Here is a 20,419-nt window from a genome sequence, read left to right on the forward strand (position 1 = left end):
TTAAAAAAATATTCAGCCCTTGCTAGAAGTAGGTTAAGAACATGATAAATAGAATGAGAGGAAATGCTAATGTATTTTAGTAAGCTGTCAATGCCTTCTCTTAGGCTGAGACTCAAAAACATACCTAAAATAAGATTAAAAAATAAATATAAAACAGAGCTTTGAGAAAAACAAGACAAAGAAGGAAATAAAACAAATCGAAATGTGTACTGTTCATCCTCTTTCAATGCAAAACCCAGCAGGCCTGAGAGCCAGTCATGGATTAAAAAAAACTCACTCCATCTCAGGGGTTAAAAATGAGCGCTAAAGTCACTCCAGATTCATTTCTCGAGCGACTACATTTTGGCTCAAGCGTCAGTGCATAAATATTAGTCACGTGCTCGATTTGCCTTCGCTACTTTCGAAAAGTCACTTGGCCATTTGTTCAAATTACATCATCATAAAATTAATATACATTATTCAATATAAATACATTTCGAACGTAATATCCGAGCGTTTGAGAAAAATATTCATCGTGGATTGATTTTGTTTCGTGCAGTTCCGGGGAATGAACCAAAATGGCGGCCCGAGCAGCGGCAGCTTCCGTCCAGTGAATGAAGTCAGCTGACCTCTGCCTGCTGCTGTCACGCACTCCATCGCGCGTCGTTTTCTCTCGAAGCAAGACAGCAAAACAGCCGCTTCGCGACCACACGGTGAGCCACGTATATTCTTACGACAACCTGTCGTTGTTCAGACACCGCCGCGTACGCAATTTAATTCAGAATTGCTTGTTATTTTAAGGCTAGCAACCCATTGCGGCAAACATGCCGGGACCCCCTGTTCTGTCTCAGGCCGAGAGCGACTCTTGTCAGTGTTACCGAACAACCTTATTATTGTCATATTAACATGAAGTCTAAGCAGGGGGGTGGTAACAGGCTTATTTTGAAGGTTCTTCGCTGTAATTACAATAGGCGACACGGTTACGTCAAATGTATCAGGGGCGCCAAACATTGTGTCATAGCACTCGCTAGAAATAATACGAATTAGCCGAGTTCAAAACGGGTTAACTCGTTTTGAAGAAGCTTTCCAATTGACACCAGGATGTCAGGACTGTGACGCTTATATGTAAAATTCTAATCACATGGTATTTACCTTTCCACGCACACACTCCCTTCAGTTTAAGGAGGACACATGACCAGCTATACACCTTTTCACCGAAGTACAGTGACGACGAGCTATTATTACATATGAACCATACTAAAAATGGGGATTGCTATCTTCCCCATTCACAGTCACGGTGTGCATGCTCAATGCTTATTTTCCACTTCCTCATCTGGCCAGTAAGTCATATGCCACAGTCACATGATCATCAAGCATTGTGGTTTTGCTCACTGTCTTTATGTGGAATACAAGAAGGATTAGAATGATGTGATCAAGCAAACACATACACACACACATAAACGTACCGCTTGTCAATATTTGCAAGTAGATTAATTCATTATTGCTGCAGTTACGTCAATTGCCTAATAGTGACACCTTCCATGGACACTCGACAAGCAGCCTCCCAGGCCATGGAGGAGGGACAGTGAAGGTCACGGATAAAGTGTTTAAGGGCCACAACTGATGCACATGATTCCTTTTTTTCCCTCCTAGTTAGAAACCAGTGAAAATGGACACATCCAAGCTGCCCAAGATCCGAGATGAGGACAGAGAGAGCCAGTTTGGATATGTGCATGGAGTCTCCGGACCAGGTTACTGCCACACCATGTATTGTTTCTGTGATCCAGCATATTCCTAAACCCCGTATTATTATTTTTTTTTTTTTATGTACAATTTTTTTTCTTCACTTTAGTGGTGACAGCGACTGCCATGGCAGGGGCAGCCATGTACGAGCTGGTGCGTGTTGGACACAGCGAGCTGGTGGGAGAGATCATCCGGCTGGAGGGCGACATGGCCACCATCCAGGTCTATGAGGAGACTTGTATCCTTGTTGAAGGCCAGATGTGAAGTATACAGTCTCTGTACCCGCTCGGTGAAATGCTCTGGATGTGCATCTCCATCACAGAGAGATGCGATATCCATCCCCATGAATTTCAATTACGATACTATCTGATCCAATCCAGTTATGCTACAAAATGGTTCGCCTCAATTATAATACAATACAAATTCACTCCAATCATGATACATGTTGACATCATATGATCTGATGCAAATTTGTAACCCATGTTTCACAATGAGGAAGAGTCTCTTTGTATTTCCCTGACCTTGGAACTCAGCCGGCGTGTCCGTCGGCGACCCGGTGCTGCGTACCGGCAAGCCGCTCTCCGTGGAGCTGGGCCCGGGAATCATGGGCTCCATCTTCGACGGCATCCAGCGACCCCTGAAGGACATCAACGACCTCACGCAGAGCATCTACATCCCGAGAGGCGTCAACATCGGAGCCCTCAACCGAGACATCAAGTGGGAATTCTCCCCCGTCAAGAGTCTGCGGGTACGTGGGCGTGATAACAAGATCAGGGATGGTGGGTCATCAGTTGATTCCCATGGATTTTTCCACTTGTCTGTGTTAGGTTGGTAGTCACATCACAGGTGGCGACATCTACGGCATGGTGTATGAAAATTCCCTCATCAAGCACAAAATCATGCTCCCGCCCAAAAACCGGGGCACTGTGACCTACGTGGCGCCGCCTGGAAACTATGACCTCTCCGTGAGTTCCCCACATTATTTTTGGTTTCAAGGAGACAAATAAAAACCACTCTAAAAGTGTTTTAACCCTTTAATGCACCCCCAAAAAAAGATAACCAGTAACCTGCTAACCTGATAAGGTAACCGCTGTCCCTGAAAGGGTTAATAACACGTCAGTGACATTTCGTCCAACCGCACCATTCAGGACGTGGTGATGGAGCTGGAGTTCGAGGGTGTGAAGGAGAAGTTCACCATGGTGCAGGTGTGGCCCGTCAGACAAGTCCGGCCCGTCACGGAAAAGCTGCCCGCCAATCACCCGCTGCTGACTGGACAGAGAGTCCTGGATGCCCTTTTCCCGTCAGTCCTTTGAAATGTTTTTTCCCCCACTCGTGAAGACGCAGCGCTCCTCCGCCGTGGATCTCTTGAACCTCTTGCTTGAATTCCAGGTGCGTGCAGGGAGGAACCACAGCCATTCCCGGCGCTTTCGGCTGCGGGAAGACCGTCATCTCCCAGTCGCTGTCCAAATACTCCAACAGCGACGTCATCGTCTACGTCGGCTGCGGCGAGCGCGGGAACGAGATGTCAGAAGTGCTGCGAGATTTCCCCGAGGTGGGAAACGTTGCCAGCTACCAGTTCATGTCATCATCACTATTGTGTGTTTTTGTTCTTCATTCCCATCCATTTTCTCTCACAATTGCATTTGATGTCCTACGTCACATTTGTTGCCGGGCAGGATTGACGCGGCACAACCGGTTGTGTCCCAAACCCCACCGGAACCAAGAAAAGAAGCAAATAAATTATAGCATCTCCAAATTTTGGAGGTGTTTCTCAATTATTTTGCGCACTGATGCTCTGCAGAATTTGAAGAGCAAATTAAAATAAATGTATGTTTAATTTTGACATGGAAAATTGACATGAATGACACCGACTTGATACTTGATTTTGAAAAGCAACAACATACCGCCTAGAAAAAGCAGTCGAAAAGGAATAAAAACAAATATCTGTGGACAATAGAAAACCGCAAGACAAAAGAAATTGGTGTCGTCTTTCTCAAATGGCTTTCAAAACAATTGTGAAAAAATGCAATCCTAAGTGTCGTGTGCTTGAATCTCGAGGTGTCACGATTAATCGACAACTAATGGATGATCACATTAATCGATCATTTTTTGATCATCGATTCATAGTTTTGATACCTTTTTCCAAATCCTCTGATGATGATTCTTTTTTATTTGATTTTTTTAAACAGATTTATTGACAAAATAATTGACAAGATTAATCGATGAACAAAATAACGATTCATTCAGAGAATGAGGCGATACGGTTGCCCAGTGGTTAACACGTCTGCCCCGCAGTTCCATTTGAATCTCAGTTCCGGCCTTTTTGTGTGGATTTTTTTCTTGATACTTTTTTTTTTTTTTTAAACCTTCCTCATATAGCTGACCATGGAGGTGGACGGCAAGACTGAAAGTATCATGAAGAGAACAGCTCTGGTGGCCAACACCTCCAACATGCCCGTAGCTGCCAGAGAAGCCTCCATCTACACGGGTACATGCTGGCGGCCATCATAAAAGTCCTCCGTCACTCTTTGCTTGATAGGTTTGCTTTGTTTTGTTTTTTTGGGGGACAGGAATCACGCTGTCCGAGTACTTCCGAGACATGGGCTACAACGTCAGCATGATGGCCGACTCCACCTCCCGCTGGGCCGAAGCTCTCAGGGAGATTTCGGGACGTCTGGCTGAGATGCCGGCTGGTAAGTGCGGAGACTGCTTAGTTAAAAATAAGGAGAATTTAAAAAAAAAAGTTTTATTCATGATTGATATGATCCCATACGTATAAACAAAAAACACACTAGATACAATTTATCCAGTGTAGGTGTTTCTTAACACTGTCATTAAATAGGTTGAGATTTTTTTTTTTTACTTTACAAAACAATCTAAAAAAAGATGTGATTTTGTTTGTTACAATCAAATTTCGTATTTTATGTCAAGGGGGGAAAAAACAAATTTCAGTGTAGTATTGGGCCGATTTTATTTTACAATGTTTAAAAAACAAGTTTAACTATATGAAATGACCAACACATTTTATGACATATATATTTACATAATTAAATAAAAATGTATTTAAGAAGAAAATTGCTGTTGCATTCAACTTTTTTGGAAAAATCCTGATGGCAGTCTTTTTTTTCTGCATCATACAAAAATTTAAAAATTAAAAAAAATATATTGTTTTTTTCATACACAAGCTACATTTGACATTTTCTTAAAATGTTTTATCAATTCATTTTGCTTTTATTGTACTGTATAGCTCAATAATATATTGTATGGCTTTATCAAAATCTAAATTTAAATCTTTCTTTCTCTAAAGTAGTAAAATGTGCAGATTTTATATTTGGTATCACTTTAAATTTAATATAACAAATTCTTCCTTCGAATATTTTACATGTTGAGATTCTCGTGGATTTAAGATATTTTGCTTTTATGGAGTATTTGAATTGCAAAACAAGAGTGGCCCTAAGGTGGAGCCAGTGCATCAAAGTTGGGAGGTATGTGAAAATAAGCCCTGTGTTGCTGTCTGCAGACAGCGGCTACCCGGCCTACCTGGGAGCCCGCCTGGCCTCCTTCTACGAGCGCGCCGGAAGGGTAAAATGTCTAGGAAACCCAGAGAGGGAGGGCAGCGTGAGCATTGTCGGAGCGTGAGTAAAGACCCCCCAAAAAAGCGATTTAAAAAAAAAAACACGTTTTCTACAGAACGTCCCTTTAAAAAAATGTTTTGTTTCTAGTGTCTCGCCCCCTGGTGGTGACTTTTCTGATCCCGTTACCTCAGCCACGCTTGGTATTGTTCAGGTAACGAACCGTACTCAGCCACTGCCGATGGCTTGTGCTCCATGACACCACGCTCTTTGACATCCTGTCTTCTCGTGTCAGGTGTTCTGGGGACTGGACAAGAAGCTGGCCCAGAGGAAACATTTCCCCTCGGTCAACTGGCTTATCAGCTACAGCAAGTACACCCGCGCCCTGGATGAGTACTACGACAAGCACTTTGCCGAATTTGTGCCTCTGCGCACCAAGGCCAAGGAGATCCTACAGGAGGAGGAGGACCTGGCTGAGATTGTGCAGCTTGTCGGGAAGGTGATTTGCCGCCATTAAAGTTTTAAAAAAAAAGGGACTTGAGAGAGAAGTATTCACCTGATGACTTTGCTGTGGCAGGCGTCACTGGCGGAAACGGACAAGATCACGCTGGAAGTGGCCAAGCTGATTAAAGACGACTTCCTGCAACAGAATGGCTACACGCCTTATGACAGGTCAGATTTTTAAATTGCTAGCTGGCTGGCTGGCTGGCTAGTTAGCTGGATGGCTAGCTGGCTGGCTGGCTATCAGCCAATGCAATAAGGCCTTATTGTAAAAGCCCAGAGTCTCGCTGATGCTGGATTTATGTAACGCAGTCAAATGAAATGAAAGTGAGAGCACATGTTCCCCCACAGATTCTGTCCCTTCTACAAGACGGTGGGCATCCTGTCCAACATGATCGCGTTCTACGACATGGCGCGCCACGCAGTGGAGACCACGGCGCAGAGCGACAACAAGATCACCTGGGCCATGATCCGTGAGCACCTGGGAGAAGTCCTCTACAGGATCAGCTCCATGAAATTTAAGGTTTGGAGATTTTTATGTCAACTTCACACACAATGAATGTGAGCAAAATCCTGAAATAATCCTACTTTATTGCGATCAACCTTTTTCATTGGATTCATCAAACTTCTCGTTGCAGGACCCGGTGAAGGACGGTGAGGCCAAGATAAAGGGCGAGTATGCACAGTTGCTGGAAGATATGCAGAACGCCTTCCGTACTCTGGAAGAATAGATGTTTTTTTTCCGGTCTCCAATCCATCACATTCCGCCTTTTGTGCTTCCCCGTTGTGTGCGTGCGTGTATGCAACTTCATTTGGAGGTCAAAGAGAAAAGATGTACTGTATTTGTGATTATTCGGTGCCTCATGTAGGCGCACTCTGGATCCCTCTGCATGATCTTAAATTATCGTGTGGCCCTTTTGTTTACATCTTCACATCATCATACGCGTGTGTGGTTGCTCTTTTTCATTGTCCACAAATCACACGCTATCATCTCTGTACAGAAGAATTATGAACAGAATATGGAATGAGATGAGTCTATTTATTGTGACGTTTTTGACAGAACTGTGTCGTTTTGTTTTACGCTTGTGAGCGTGTGTATTTGTGTTGTGTACTTTGGCCGCGTGGATGCCTGTACGAGTCCGACAGCTCCCAAGCGATTAAAAGTGTGGGCTTGAAAACGGAACAAAAGGATAAACTGGTGTCTGCCTTTGTTATTCTTCAACTGGTCTCTCCGCATGTCTCACATAGTTTTAAAGTGTGAGATTTAAGTACCTAGCAGGGGATGAGGAAGTCCTAAAAACATAATTCAATCATCAAAGGAATTGTGGTGCTATATATTATGAGAAATTGGCAGGTTTTAGTAATGTTTAATATCGCGGTGTGGACCTGATCACTTGCACTCAGGGGTCTGGTGTAGCCCAGGGAGCGCAGGTTAGAATACCCCCGTCTGTTCAAAATGGATTCCTCCATAAATGTTTCCAATGAGCAGGCAATCACTCTTGAAGGTGTGAGCTGCACCTGCAGACTAAACAAAACGTGTACAAAACCACCTCCACCTGCAAGCGTTTCCCCAAACAAAAGAAAAGATAATCTCGTCACGCCATCCTGAATGGGTCCACTCCGAGTCAGGTAGGTTGACAATTTGTCTGTTCTTGTCATGACAGTTGTTGGTTGTTTCGGGTTTGGGGGGAGTTTAGATCCAGTTGGAGCGATAACTTTCGTCTTTCAACACAGAGACCGACAAAGAAGTGTTATTGTTTAATTCCACGCAGAACAAACGGCTTTAGGGTAAACTCTCACGATCTGCTAAACAAAGTAGTGGTGTACCAAAACGTTGTTCATTTTCATTTTTTTACAAAGACTCTCCATTCATGTTGTTCGGTATTGGGGGTTTTCTTGCCTCATTTTTATGTTCACCAAGAAGACGCTTAGCCTGACAGTAAATGGTATGCCAAATAATTAATAAAATTTAATAATTTAACTCTCCCCCGAAAACTACCAAAGAAATGTACTTGTGTTAAAATATAATACCAACATTATACGAGAGCTCTAATAAATCACTAGTATCTAATACTGAGATGCATTCATCAATCCAACAAAATTAAAAAATACGAGCTAGCATTAGCAGTTCTGTACTCGATTTAGACGTGTCGGCGGTTCGTAACACTAAATTGTACGTAAATCGGAACGAGTCGTAATCCATCACAATGAAGAAAATCTTTTTATGAAAAGCACTCATAGACCATACCTGCAAAATAATAAAATGAAAAGTGGTAAATATGGCGAGAACTAAGCGACATTTCTTGTGCATCATGACCACGTATTTGCTACCTCGAAATATCGAGATCGGCGTAAACTGAGGACCCCCCACCCCCCTTCAAAGTGTACCCCAGTTTTTCGCTACTTGCTGAAAAAATATTTTATATGCGATTTGTGCACAGGTCCCCACATTAATTAGTATGAAGTAAGTTGATGTTACTTTTAGAGAAAAGTAGTCATTTGTCACCATTTTGTGGCATCAATAGAAAATCGCAGTACAGAATTTTGGGGGGGCAGCGGCGTTGCAATTACTTTTACACCCCATGGATATCAAATTCACTTGTTGCTTGCCAGAGTTCATGGGACAAAATATTTTTAAAATGTGTATAATCCAGACCTATTCATGGTAACCTGACCACAGCACAATCTACTGGCTCTGGTGCCGCAGTCCGCACTTGGCCCAAATACAAAATGGTAGAAAGTGTAAAGGTTTATAGAGAGTCAAAATGCGTGCGTGTTTGTTTTTCCATCCCGTCAAACCAGTTGGGTTGCAGTTCTAATGAATTCCCTCAGGGCTCCAGCCGTGAGATGTTTGATGACATTCACTTTAGAACTCATTAGACAGAGGTTTCCAAGTCCTCCACTTAAAACCCCAGCGGAATTCTTCACGGTGTCAAAACAAAAAGCTCTTACACCTAATAGGATCTCTCTCTTGCTCACTCACTCATTCACTCACTCACTCACTCACACACGGACACAATTTTTTTTTGTACACACACAGCGCGCCAGAGCAGATGGACCAGCTTTCAAACTGGTCTGGCGTGGGAGATGACATCACGGACGAGACAACGTCTTTGATAGAGGATGAGGTCTCTGACGAGGGAGGAGATGAGGTAATGGAAAAAAAAAGGAGGTGCAAATATTGTCAAGCACGTTAAAACTTGAAAAACTTATGACCTTAAGAGGATATATTGTATGATGCAAATTGACCTGTTAATGTGAGTGTTGGGTCTCTGGAGTGTGATCCTGTTGTGGGGAAATCAAACCTAGAAAGGTTTGTGCTGTGTCTATAACATTGAATGATATAAAATAGAATATCAACATAATTAAACCGCAATATTCGTCGTTTGTATTATGTCTATTTGTGTTGCTCCTCTATTTGTGTTCAAATATCTGTTGCTTCTATCACAGCAACTATTGATGCTAACCCGTTAGCACATCAGTGATGTTTTGCGTATCTGTCAGCATTAAGCTAAGAGGACTTTTGGAATCTTTGTTGTTTTATATAACGGGACTTGGCTCGACAAGAAACACGACCCCAAGTTGTCATGGCAACGGAAGCATTAGTCTGCATTGGCCCCACATTGATCTTGCTCCTTGGGCTATGATGATAAAAGCTTGTCACAGACCTGTTAAGACACCTGGGATGATCTTAAATTTGTGAAAAGAATGCCAAATATGTCTCCTATTTGTCTTTCAGAGCTCAGACAACCAGACGAACTGTATCGGCGTGCCATCGCCCCCCGTGCCCACCTACAAACAGAGACTGGATGACTTCCGGAGGTTGTTCAAAGATGTGGCAAGCTCAGATATACTCCTACTTGGTGAGTGTCACGTTTGGTGTCAGCAAAAAAAAAATACAGCAAATCCTGGATGGAACAACAAAACAAAATCAATGCATCATTGAAATGATGTAATTTCCTTTTTCGATAAGAGAAGGGGAATAAAATCTGTGAAAATCGAGACATATTTATACTTGTGTGTGTGTGTGTGTGTGTGTGTTCTCAGACTACCCGTGTGCTCTCCAGCGAGACATACTCCTGCAGGGACGTCTCTACCTCACCCACAATTGTCTTTGTTTCTACAGCAACGTTTTCCGTGGCACTAAGGTAAAAATAAAAATCTTGTCACACATTCGAATTATGAAAGGTAGTGGAAAGTCGAATCAAAAATGTTCTTCACAAGAATAATTTGTATGTTTTTTGACCCCCCGCCCTCTTCACTGGCCTATAGACAGTATTCATGTTAATATTGCATTTGTGGAATAAATGAAGCGCGGATTTAATTATGATAGGCTAACAATGGGCCCCTCGTGGATGAAGCGAGAGGGCAGCCATCTTACGTTGCCATAATGATTGGCAACATCTGTTCGGTTCTTGCTGAAACACTCTCATCACTGATAAGTTATCAGAGACCAAATCACAATAAGAATACTTTTTTTTGTTCTTATTTGCCCTTTGATGTGTCCCCTCTGCAGATTAGCCTGGCCCTCAAAGACATCAGCCACATGAGCAGGGAGAAAACGGCGCGATTCATACCCAACGCCATCCAGATCTGCACCAGCAAGGAGAAGGTGCAAATCTCATACTCGCAATTGTGACAGAGAGGGCTGATACCGATTTATCTGCAACGTGATCAGTGATTTGCGTTTTGGTTTGCACCCTCCCTTCCCTTCCCCTCCCACGCGCAGCTCTTCTTTACTTCCTTCTCGGCGAGAGAGAAAAGTTTCAACGGGGTTTTCCGCCTGTGGCAGAACGCGCTGCTGAACAAGGTAAAGCCCACCACAACTGACTCAGTCGTACTCGTATTACCCCCGCCAAGGAAGTTGTATTCTCACTGTATTGATGCTACTTTTCCACTGCACTGCCATCTGCTTGTTTCATTTTTCTTTTTTAACTTAAACATTGGACTGGCGGGAAACGATAGCAATGGAAGAGAACAGGGGGAATGGACTGAGAGCAGCAATGTAACTGCTGCTGCTGCAGCAAAGTGGAGACTGGGGAGTATGGTGCAACAGGCTAAGCTAACGTTAGCATGTGTGTTTATGTTTGTGTTTCGCATCCACTCATGCTACAATGATGAATTTGCATGACCGGTACTCATTTACGTCAGAGATTTTGGGTTACCTACTTTTGCCAGTGGAATAAGCATTAATAGTGCTATCGCATAAGTACAGAATATGTTCCGGCTACCTCGTCTATAAAGCATTTACATTTTCTTTGCACATTTCTGTTGAAAAAGGATATATTGCGTTTCGGTTCGATTATTGGTAAATTATGAAAAATTCCAGCTTCACCTCTCGTGTAAAAGGAACGTAATGACATTTAAAATGAAAAAAAAAACTCACTGTAAATTCCCCAATAAATGAAAGATGATAAGATAAGAAAACCTTTATTATTCTTGCAATGGAGAAATTCCAAATTCACAGCAGCAAAGTTATGAAGGAAGAAGTAGAAAAACTAAATATAAGAGCTGCTGGAAAGGCAGGCACTCTCTCAAGAAAGATTCTCAAATGTGTATTAAAGATATGTAAATATGACGCTACATGAAAAGAGATTATCTTATATCCAATAAATAAAATATTTGCCGTAAAATTTGACTTCACTACTTCTCAATGTTTGGCGGCTTGAGTCGGCTAATCGAAATCACGTTTTTTTGCTAGCTTGGCTTCCATTCGGACAATTGACAGAAACTTTCAACTCGGCCGTCTGCTGCTGTTTCAGGACTTTTAATGCTCTGTGCAGCAGCGAAAATGTCTGGCCAACAAGGCGACACAGTCTTCGCGCGTCGGTGCGGGTCAGAGAGTACAAGAATAAGCTCGTCGGAGAAGAGCGTAGTGGTTAGCTTCGCTAGCTAGCACTGGCTATTCTGCCCCCCCACCCGTCTTTAAAAGATTCAAACCAACAGTATCTCGGCACTATAGATCAACAACATCAGGACGTATTTGACTTCAACTCGACTTAACAACTTTTTCGTAAAAAAGAAAAATGTCGCAAATCGAATTGGCAGTGTTTGTCTATGATATTCATTACACCAGTTTAGCATTTGTAGTTCTTTTTGTTTGTCTTTGTTTTCTAGGTAGAATTTTTTGGGAATTATTATGGGAAGGAAACCTTGCTGCTATTCTCAATTGTCACCTTACATCACACCCATATGATCAAAGTTCCCCCCCCCAACTGGAATACAGAGTGCAACCATGTCACTTTAACCTGACCGATATAACCACCAGCGCCTATCTTATCGGCCCAAAGTCCGTCTGAGCTGTCTCAGACGGTTTTGAGGTTGTCAGCGTTGTGAACAGCAAATAGGACAGGAAAATGGAAGTTACATGAAACATTTAACTCACAAAGTGTCATTATGGGGATCCTCCCCTAGCCTGTGAGTATGTGGACGAAGAAGGCATCGGTCATTTACAACCACAATGGTTGTTTTTTGTTGTATTTATGGCCTACAAGTCTTCTGCATATGTGTATATGCGTTGTCTGTAATTGATTAGTCGCCCACCAAGATGCTTACCTCATTTTTTAAATATGTGTTGTTATTTTAATTTTTTAGGGTGCAAATGAGTTGTCATTAGATAAAGTAAACCTTTACTATTTTTTTCTTATAAAAATATCGTTGGAGGCAAATTATCACCTGTTTATTAGCCTAAGATGTTTGCTCAATCAAAATGTATTTTTTTACGATTTCCAAATGAACTGTCATTAGCTTGTAACCGACGTGTGCACATTTTTAAGCATGACGTTTCTGATGCACTGGTGAAAGGACACTTTGATTCTCTCCTCTTTCATCTCAAACTGCTTTAAACAACAAAGCGTGTGATTGAAAAGTGGTTAGGATTGCACGACTGTGTGTTTTATGTTATGTGTTGCGTTTAGTATTTTACTTTTATGTTAACTGTTTTGCGACACGCTTTGCTACAGCTGTTGTGAAAGCGCCTTATAAAGCAGGATGTATTGTATTCGCTCTTTCATCCTGTGTAGGTCAGGGGTGCCCATTAGGTAGATCCTGATCTACCGGTAGATCTAAGACAGGTCCCAAGTAGATCCGAGGAGTGTCGAGAAGAAAAAAAACAAACTAACATGTCTTTGTACATGTTAGTAATATATTTTTTGTGTTAATATACACTGCACACTAATCAGTCTCATTTTCTCAAAAAAAAATATTTAAAAAATAAAATAAAGCAGGTAAATCTGAAATTTGTGTGTGTGTGTGTGCGTGCGCGCGCCGGTATGGATAGATCCCGTGAGGTTAGTTGATCGAAAAGTAGATCTTCAATCCAAAAAGTTTGGGCACCCCTGGTGTAGGTCAACCGAAAGTTTCACCGTAAAACTACTCAATGTGCCGTTTGACTGGTTTATTTATCCTCTTCCTGTTTGTGGAGTTGAGTAACATGCAACTATGCTAATTTACATGTTCAGCCCTTGCAAAGAAAATACAGTCCGCTGCAATTGGTTGTGCTAATATACCTAATGAAGTGACCGCCCCATATTTAAATATCTCATAACTGAGCGTTTTTTGCCGATGTGTAGTGGATTCGCAGGTGTGTGTGTGTGAGAGAGAGAGAGAGAGTCAGTGGGGATTTGGAGGCATAACAACACCCCCTGTAAAGTTCATTGACCTCAGAAGTTTCCAAAAAAGGGGGAGGGCGGGGTAATTTGCATGTGGCACACGAACATACGGTGGACTCTTGAGACAATTTAAATAGCGATACGAAAAATGTCTGGATATATTTAAGTGTCCATGTTTGTTTTTGAGTCAAGTGAAGAAAGTGAAGTGGGCGGTGTGTCTCCACTTCCGGGAAGTGTGTGAATGTTTTGTTTTTTTCCCTTGAACTTCACTTCACACTTTGACCGACCGTCGTGCAGCCGGCTGTAGGGAATTTTACCTCCAGCAAGTAAGCTTTTTTTTTTAATTAAGAAAAATAAATAAAACGCTTTATTGTTCAATTTTGACGTGAATGGTGGAAGACCAGCGTTGACGCGAATGTGCTTTTTTGTTTTAACACGTGCCGTGTTGCGTTAAAGTTCAGCTGCTACGGAGAGACTTTCGAGTGTTAACACTGTTGTTGCTTGTTGGACGTCATCTTGCATAAATGCTGACAGACCAACACTCAAACGCCTTGAACATGATCTGAAACTGAGCTATAAACAACACACTTGCTTTACATATCCCATAATGTCGGTTACCGGTATGTGTAAAATGCGAAGAAGCAAGACTGCTGCTATACTGTATTGATAAATACTCAGACACAGATGCAAGTTTGACTCAAAACGGGTGAATGGGGAAAGAGAAATAATCACACAGTTGGTAGTGTAAAAAAACAACAACGTGTAAATGGTGACACAAGTCTCGCTGTTGTAACACTGTGTGAATGCTGAGAAATGAGCATTCACATTACATCTATGCATGTATTGTATTTCCCAGACTAGTCTCACCGCTGTCGTGCTATTATGCGACTGCTGTCAGAGAGACATACAGTAGTTTCTATTATCTAATTTTGCCCCTCAAAAAAATCTTATTTTAAATTATTGTGTGAATTTACACAACAATGCCATTTTGCCTCCAATTGTGTAAATGGTATCAATAATATGTTGTCTAAAATGTGTTGGATGAAACCCCAGAGACGAGGCTAACCACTATAGTGCTATTGTAGGAATGATGAAAAACATCATTTAAATACATAAATGGTGTTATGCATTTCAAAAGAAAGGCTTTTTTTGTGTCAAGTGTGCATTATGTGAATGCCGATAGATGCCTTCAAATTTCATTTGATATGCTAAGAGACGAGTAAAATTTTGGAATGCCAAAAGATTTACTCGTGCTTGTGTGCATTCCATTTTTTTTTCGGGTGTACATGCTGAAGTATCAAAATTCACAATATTTCTGTGGTCAAGAAAACATCATGCGAATGTTGCCAGCCACATAGAGCACTCATTGTTCAATGACTGTTACGTAGTTAATATCGATGTTATCGAGCCTTTTCTGTTGGTGGCCCCTCTCTCTGGAATGACCTCCCACTGAAGCGTCCTCGCTGCCTATCTTCAAAGCCCTCCTCAAAACTCACTTGTATTCTTTGGCATTCAACTCAGCATGACTTAGATTTGTTCTTGGTTTTACTGTTTCTACCGCCTTTATTACCGATCTGTGTTACTGTTTATTGTGCATGTTAAATTGCTCCATGTACAGCACTTTGTATGCAGCGATGGCTGTTTGAAAGTGCTCTATAAATACTGTTAACTTGACTTAATATTACGATTGTTATGTCCTGTGATGTATTAACTGGTGTTGTGTCTTCTTTTCTGTTGTTGGTCTCCACTGGAGACCTTGTAAGTCAAAATATAGATCATACATATAAAGGCGCCCAACTCACTTTCTACTTCCTGCCGCCTTCCAAAATAATAGACTAATGGACTTTCCCCCCCACTACCAGTCGCTGACCAACGCAGAGGTTTGGCAGATGGTCAAGCAGCACTATGGAAATGAGCTGGGCCTGAGCCATGAGGAGATGGAGAGCACACAGTTTCCTGCGGACATAAGCATGCAGAGCAGGTGAGTGCACACATATGACTACGGCGCAGGAATAGCAACTAATAAATGAGGAAAGAAATTAGAAAAAATGACATTTAAATGAATAGAAAGATGGTCCGAATGAAAAATTGGGGCTAACCATCCATGATCTGCAGCATGATGATTAGGGTTCGAATCTTGCCTCTGGTATTCTTTACATGTTGGCTTTGAGTTAACTGTGATTATTCATGATTGTCTGTCTGTCTGTTTGCAAGGCACGGAGGCGACGATGGCTGTTTTGCAAAGTTGGAGAAGACGCCAACCATTCGTCTTCCCGCACCGGAGCTGCCATCTTTCGAAAATGAAGAGGTCTCCTCCGCCGCCAGTTCACTGAGGTCTCCTTTCGAGGTCGTCGAGCGACGTCGTGACATGTCCGCCCAACTATTCTCTCCGCTAACTATTTCGGCGTTGTCGAGCAGGAGGAGCGCCGCATCTCCCTGTCTCCGCACCGCAGTCCCGTTCCATTTGTGGACCGCTCCGAACCGGAATCGGTCACCTCGCGTTTACAACCTTCCCTGGTAGAGGACGGCGTGTCTCAGGAGAGCGGATCGGAGAGTGTGGAAGAAGGTGAGGAAGATGCAAAACAGATGGGCCAAATCATTTTTAGTTGTGTTTTTAAAAATTAAAAAAGGTAATAATATTTCAATTGTACTTACTTATAATAAATGCAGTTATTAATTAATTTAAAAACAAAAATTCACATTTCCACAAATTGTATTCCAGAGTCCAACCTGCCGCCATTCTAAAAAACCTTTTCCTAACAATGTTTTAAGTGTAAGCATAAATAACGTCGAAAATTGGTCTGGTAAAACCAATAAAGATGCTATAAACACGTTTTAGATGTTGCCCACTTGGAGTCCATTCTCATGGTCTTCACTGGTCTATCTGTGACTTTGAGTGTGTGTGGCTTTAAAAGGTGGGGCCTGTTCTGGTGAGTGACGTGGGCGTCATCCAAGGAGAGTGTTGTTAATCGGCTAGCCTTTCTGCCTGCTCTTCTTGTTTCGTTTTTGTCAAACTGTACAAAAGAATGAGAACTTTTTTTTAGTCACAAAAAGTCTGCCAGTGTCGCATCAGCCGGTTCATATTTGTGGCAAAATCCACTTCCTGTCCTTCCCCAGCCGAGGAGCGAGTTGGCCTGCCGAAGGAGCAGGGTCGCCTGTACCTCAACAAGGTCTTCCACATGAGCGCCAGCCGAATGTTCGACCTGCTCTTCACAGAGTCCGCCTTCATCCGCCGCTTCATGAGCGTGCGCAAGATAACCAGTGAGTGCTCTTTTCCTCGCCGCGCTCACCGGGCGGATTTTGTGTTCCCGCCTGGCAAAATCGGTGTCATTTCCAGATCCGAGCTTTGTGGCGTGGCAAAAAGACCCAAGCGGGGACATGAAGAGGAGCTTGAACTACACCATAACTATCACTAATCCCCTGATTGGAAAATTCTCCACGGCAACGGAATACCAGGTAAGTTTTTTTTTTTTCCCAAAGCCACAAGTAGATTTTTTTTTTGTCCCAACCTTTGAAGCCGAACGATTCTGTCCACTTGTCAGACGCTGTACAAAGAGTCTCAGGAGGGTCAGTCTTACCTGGTGGACTCGGAGGTGTACACCCATGACGTGCCCTACCACGACTACTTCTACACACAGAATCGCTACTACATCAAAAGTCACACCAAACGCAAGTGTCGACTCAAGTAAGATTTTTAAAAGAGCAAGCTTCCAGATCTGTGTGGCTCACCATAAGACATTTTCAAACACCGCATGTGTGTCTTCTGCTGCTAGGGTGTATACGGATGTCAAGTACAAGAAGCAGCCGTGGGGCCTGGTCAAGTCTTTCATCACCAAGAACTCCTGGAGCGGCATTGAAGATTATTTCAGACAGCTGGGTGAGTCAAACCTGCATTATATTTTCCGGATTATAAATCGCTCCGGAATATACCAGCTATAAAATGCATAATAAAGAAGAAAGAAAACATATATAAGTCACACTGGAGCATAAGTTGCATTTTGGGGGGAAATTTATTTGATAGAATCAAACACCAAGAACAGACATGTCATCTTGAAAGGCAATTTAAAGTCAAAATAAAATGGAGAACATCAAGGCTAAATAAGTGCATGATATGCTAATGTTACATGACGCTTAAACAACGAACGGAGAACGTGCCTGGTATGTTCACTTAACATATTGAGAGTTATTCGGTGTCACTCCAAATCTCTAAATCCAATTAAATCTTCGTCTGTGTCTCTTTTAAACCGCCAACTCCAGACGGAGAAGACGTACTGTTGCGCTTCCTCTTCTTCGTCGCCTACTCATCGACTCATAGTTGACTTATCAACACAGGCCTAGAGCGCCCTCTCGTGGTTTAATGTGAAAATAACATGTGAAATGACATGTGTGTGTGTGACATGTGTTCACAATTTCACACACAAGTCGTTCCAAACTCTAAAAAAAACCCTGCGATTTATCGTCCGGAAAATACGGTATTGACAATTCGTAGAATACACGGTTCGAAAAAAGATTTGCGTGGAAAAAATGAGATCAAATCAGAACTGAGACCTTTTTGACTATATTTGTCGCGGCTCAACGCAAGTTTTGGTGGCCATTTGTATCCAGAGGCGGAACTTCTGGAGGAGGAAGCCGAGATCAACCAGGGAGCAGCCGAGGTCGGTGGGCTGCGGCGGAGGCGGCGGACGTTCAGCCGGACGATGCCAGAGCACATGAAGCCCAAAAAGCATTTCGGCCAACCGCCTGACGAACACAGAGACGGCAATATGGGTACGACTTCATGATGGTTATTTTATAATCGTATGAAATGTCAGTGGAACACACTTAGAGAGAAGTTGATCACAAATTGGAAAAGCTGCTGGTACAGGCTAATCAGAAACTAATTTGTATGTTCAACAAAACAATGCAGCTCTGCTTACCTTACTGGATTAGAGGAATTTCCACTATTTAAGAAAGTACTGTCCTTTTATTTGTCTAGAAAGTGGCGCACAATTAAAAACTCCGATCCTCTCCCATGTTAACTCTTCAGCCTGCAGTATTGATGAGTGCGCACAGTCGCTCATGTTGTTGATATGAATGAATATGTTGGCTCCGCTGGTACTTTGTCGGACATGATTTGTAATTATCTTTCAATCTGTCACCTTTCGTGCTTGTCGTTCAGGCCCGGCGGAGAGGAGCAGCCCGCACAGATGGAATATCACAGCGATCGTGGGTGCAATGAGTGTGATGTAAGACAACCTTGCACTGATTGCATTTCTTCCTGTATTGCGTGTCCCCCCCTTCTTTTAAATGCTGTCTTAGCAAGTCGGTACGTGTACAAGAGCACCATCAAATGAGAACCAGCATAATCGAAAAAAGAGTTTGTTTTTGCAGCTTTTCTATTGGATTTTATTACAAAAGTTCAGCCCCTGAAGGCAGTTTGATTGGGAGCATGAAATTTGCTCAGCATGCCTATCGGGAGAAGACTCACCAAAAAGTTTGAAAAAGATGAGGTCCTCCAAACTTTTTTTTTTTGTGTCACGGACCAGTTGCGTCGCCAGGGGAGGAACTTCTCTTGTCAAAGTAGCTTCATTTTCGGAAGTCATGGCTGCCATACGTTTGGTCAATTTGTTACAATTACTTTCTGTGCACTGCTTCTTACTTTTTGGCGAATTCTATTGATTTTTAACTTGCAAAGCAATGTGAAAAGGGGGACTCTTGATTGTCTAGAGTCATTTTTCGCCACGTCTGATGGAGTAGATTTATTTACGACCGGGTCCCAAATGGGGACGAGGCCCGGTACTGGTCCGCGGACCAGTGGTTGGAGACCACTTCCCTAAAAGACACCAAAGTCTGCCATTTTGGTTAAAAGTGCACATTGTGGGTGGGGGCGGGGTCCTGCAAAGAAGAACTTGCGGCAAAAGATTATTTTGGGGTTTAATTTGGGAGCATTGAATTTGGTCGGTGTGTCCATCATGAGTAGACATGCCAAAAAAGCCTTTTTTTTTGTGCACAAAGCGGGACACACCAAACACAAATTCTTACCTTAGCTCTTTTTTCCAGACAGTGGTAATATGTTGAAAGTGGCTCTCAATCTTCCCTCAGTGTTGCTTTCAAGTCACAAGTGGCAAAGTACCACAGGAATAGCCTCTCTTTCACTTTTAGTTTGCTGATCCTGACGGTGCTAAATGTGGGCTTGTTCGTCAAGTTGTTGGCCATGGAGGACGTGGCCCACCGCATGTACCTGACGACAAAGCATCGGCTGAAGGAGAGGGCCGAGGCCAGGTTTGCTTCGCTCTTTCGCCGCTATCCACTCTCCCATTTGCATGTCATGACGCCGTTGTGTGTCATAAACAGCATCGCGCCCGAGTACACTTCCAGGCAGGGTCCACCATTCAGGAGCAGAGAGGAGGCGCAGCTGCTCAGAACTGTCCTGCAGGACTCCATCAACCTTTTAGAGCAGGTAGCTATACTTTATAAATGTAAAATATTTTCTGTAAGTCACATGATTAAAAGTAACGAGTCTGCCCTTCTCTCTCGAAAGCTCCGCCGTTCCCTGATGCTGCTGCAGCAGAGATTTGCATTGGCCAATCAAACGACGGTTTCATACTGACAACCCTCACTTTGTTTTTATTGCTACCGACTGACCTCTTGAAATGTGCCTTTTGTGCGAGTCGCAGCCATAAACCAAATGTAAATATTTTAGGATTTTGTTTTATTGTCAGAAAGGTAATCATTATTTACCAATGTTTTTGTTTACAAGTTTGCACATTTTTTAATTTTTTTGCACAAGGGCCTTGAGCCCAGAATGTGTTTTTACAAATTTCTTGAAATAAATTACATCATTCAAGTCTTATTTTTACGTTTCCCATACATTGACCTTACTGTTTTTAAAAAATAATTTTCTATATTCTGCAGATCAGAAATGCACGTTTGTTGGCCACTATTGCGTATAAAGGTTTCATGTTTACATCATTGCCTTTACTGTTCTATGTTGGCCACTTTGGTGAAGCTATTTCCCCGATCAATAAACGATGA

The 20,419-nt window shown here is 42.6% G+C and overlaps 2 protein-coding genes across 3 annotated transcripts; both read left to right on the plus strand.

Annotated features, from left to right (window-relative positions):
• The first annotated feature begins 520 nt into the window (after positions 1-520).
• atp6v1ab (ATPase H+ transporting V1 subunit Ab) lies at positions 521-6,990 on the plus strand. 2 transcript variants are annotated; one of them, XM_052054589.1, is made up of 15 exons: positions 521-692; positions 1,637-1,730; positions 1,832-1,960; positions 2,256-2,470; positions 2,550-2,687; positions 2,871-3,022; positions 3,112-3,274; positions 4,102-4,210; positions 4,293-4,415; positions 5,243-5,357; positions 5,445-5,508; positions 5,590-5,793; positions 5,872-5,966; positions 6,147-6,318; positions 6,434-6,990. In XM_052054589.1, exons 1-15 carry the CDS (start codon positions 594-596, stop codon positions 6,524-6,526), a joined length of 1,965 nt encoding a protein of 654 aa, XP_051910549.1. In that variant the 5' UTR covers positions 521-593; the 3' UTR covers positions 6,527-6,990. The 2 variants fall into 2 exon arrangements, with proteins under 2 accessions (XP_051910549.1, XP_051910550.1); XM_052054590.1 differs by having other exon boundaries at positions 525-692; positions 1,633-1,730.
• A 108-nt stretch (positions 6,991-7,098) lies between these two features.
• On the plus strand, positions 7,099-20,237 carry gramd1c (GRAM domain containing 1c). Its single transcript, XM_052054588.1, has 18 exons — positions 7,099-7,424; positions 8,836-8,947; positions 9,535-9,658; positions 9,843-9,943; positions 10,312-10,407; positions 10,525-10,605; positions 15,268-15,386; positions 15,620-15,752; positions 15,824-15,971; positions 16,523-16,666; positions 16,743-16,861; positions 16,948-17,090; positions 17,179-17,282; positions 18,011-18,172; positions 18,564-18,630; positions 19,547-19,666; positions 19,739-19,844; positions 19,926-20,237. Exons 1-18 carry the CDS (start codon positions 7,405-7,407, stop codon positions 19,992-19,994), a joined length of 1,968 nt encoding a protein of 655 aa, XP_051910548.1. The 5' UTR covers positions 7,099-7,404; the 3' UTR covers positions 19,995-20,237.
• Positions 20,238-20,419: the final 182 nt, after the last annotated feature.

The sequence above is a fragment of the Hippocampus zosterae genome, chromosome 20 (genome assembly GCF_025434085.1).
Source record: "Hippocampus zosterae strain Florida chromosome 20, ASM2543408v3, whole genome shotgun sequence".
Lineage (NCBI taxonomy): Eukaryota > Metazoa > Chordata > Actinopteri > Syngnathiformes > Syngnathidae > Hippocampus > Hippocampus zosterae.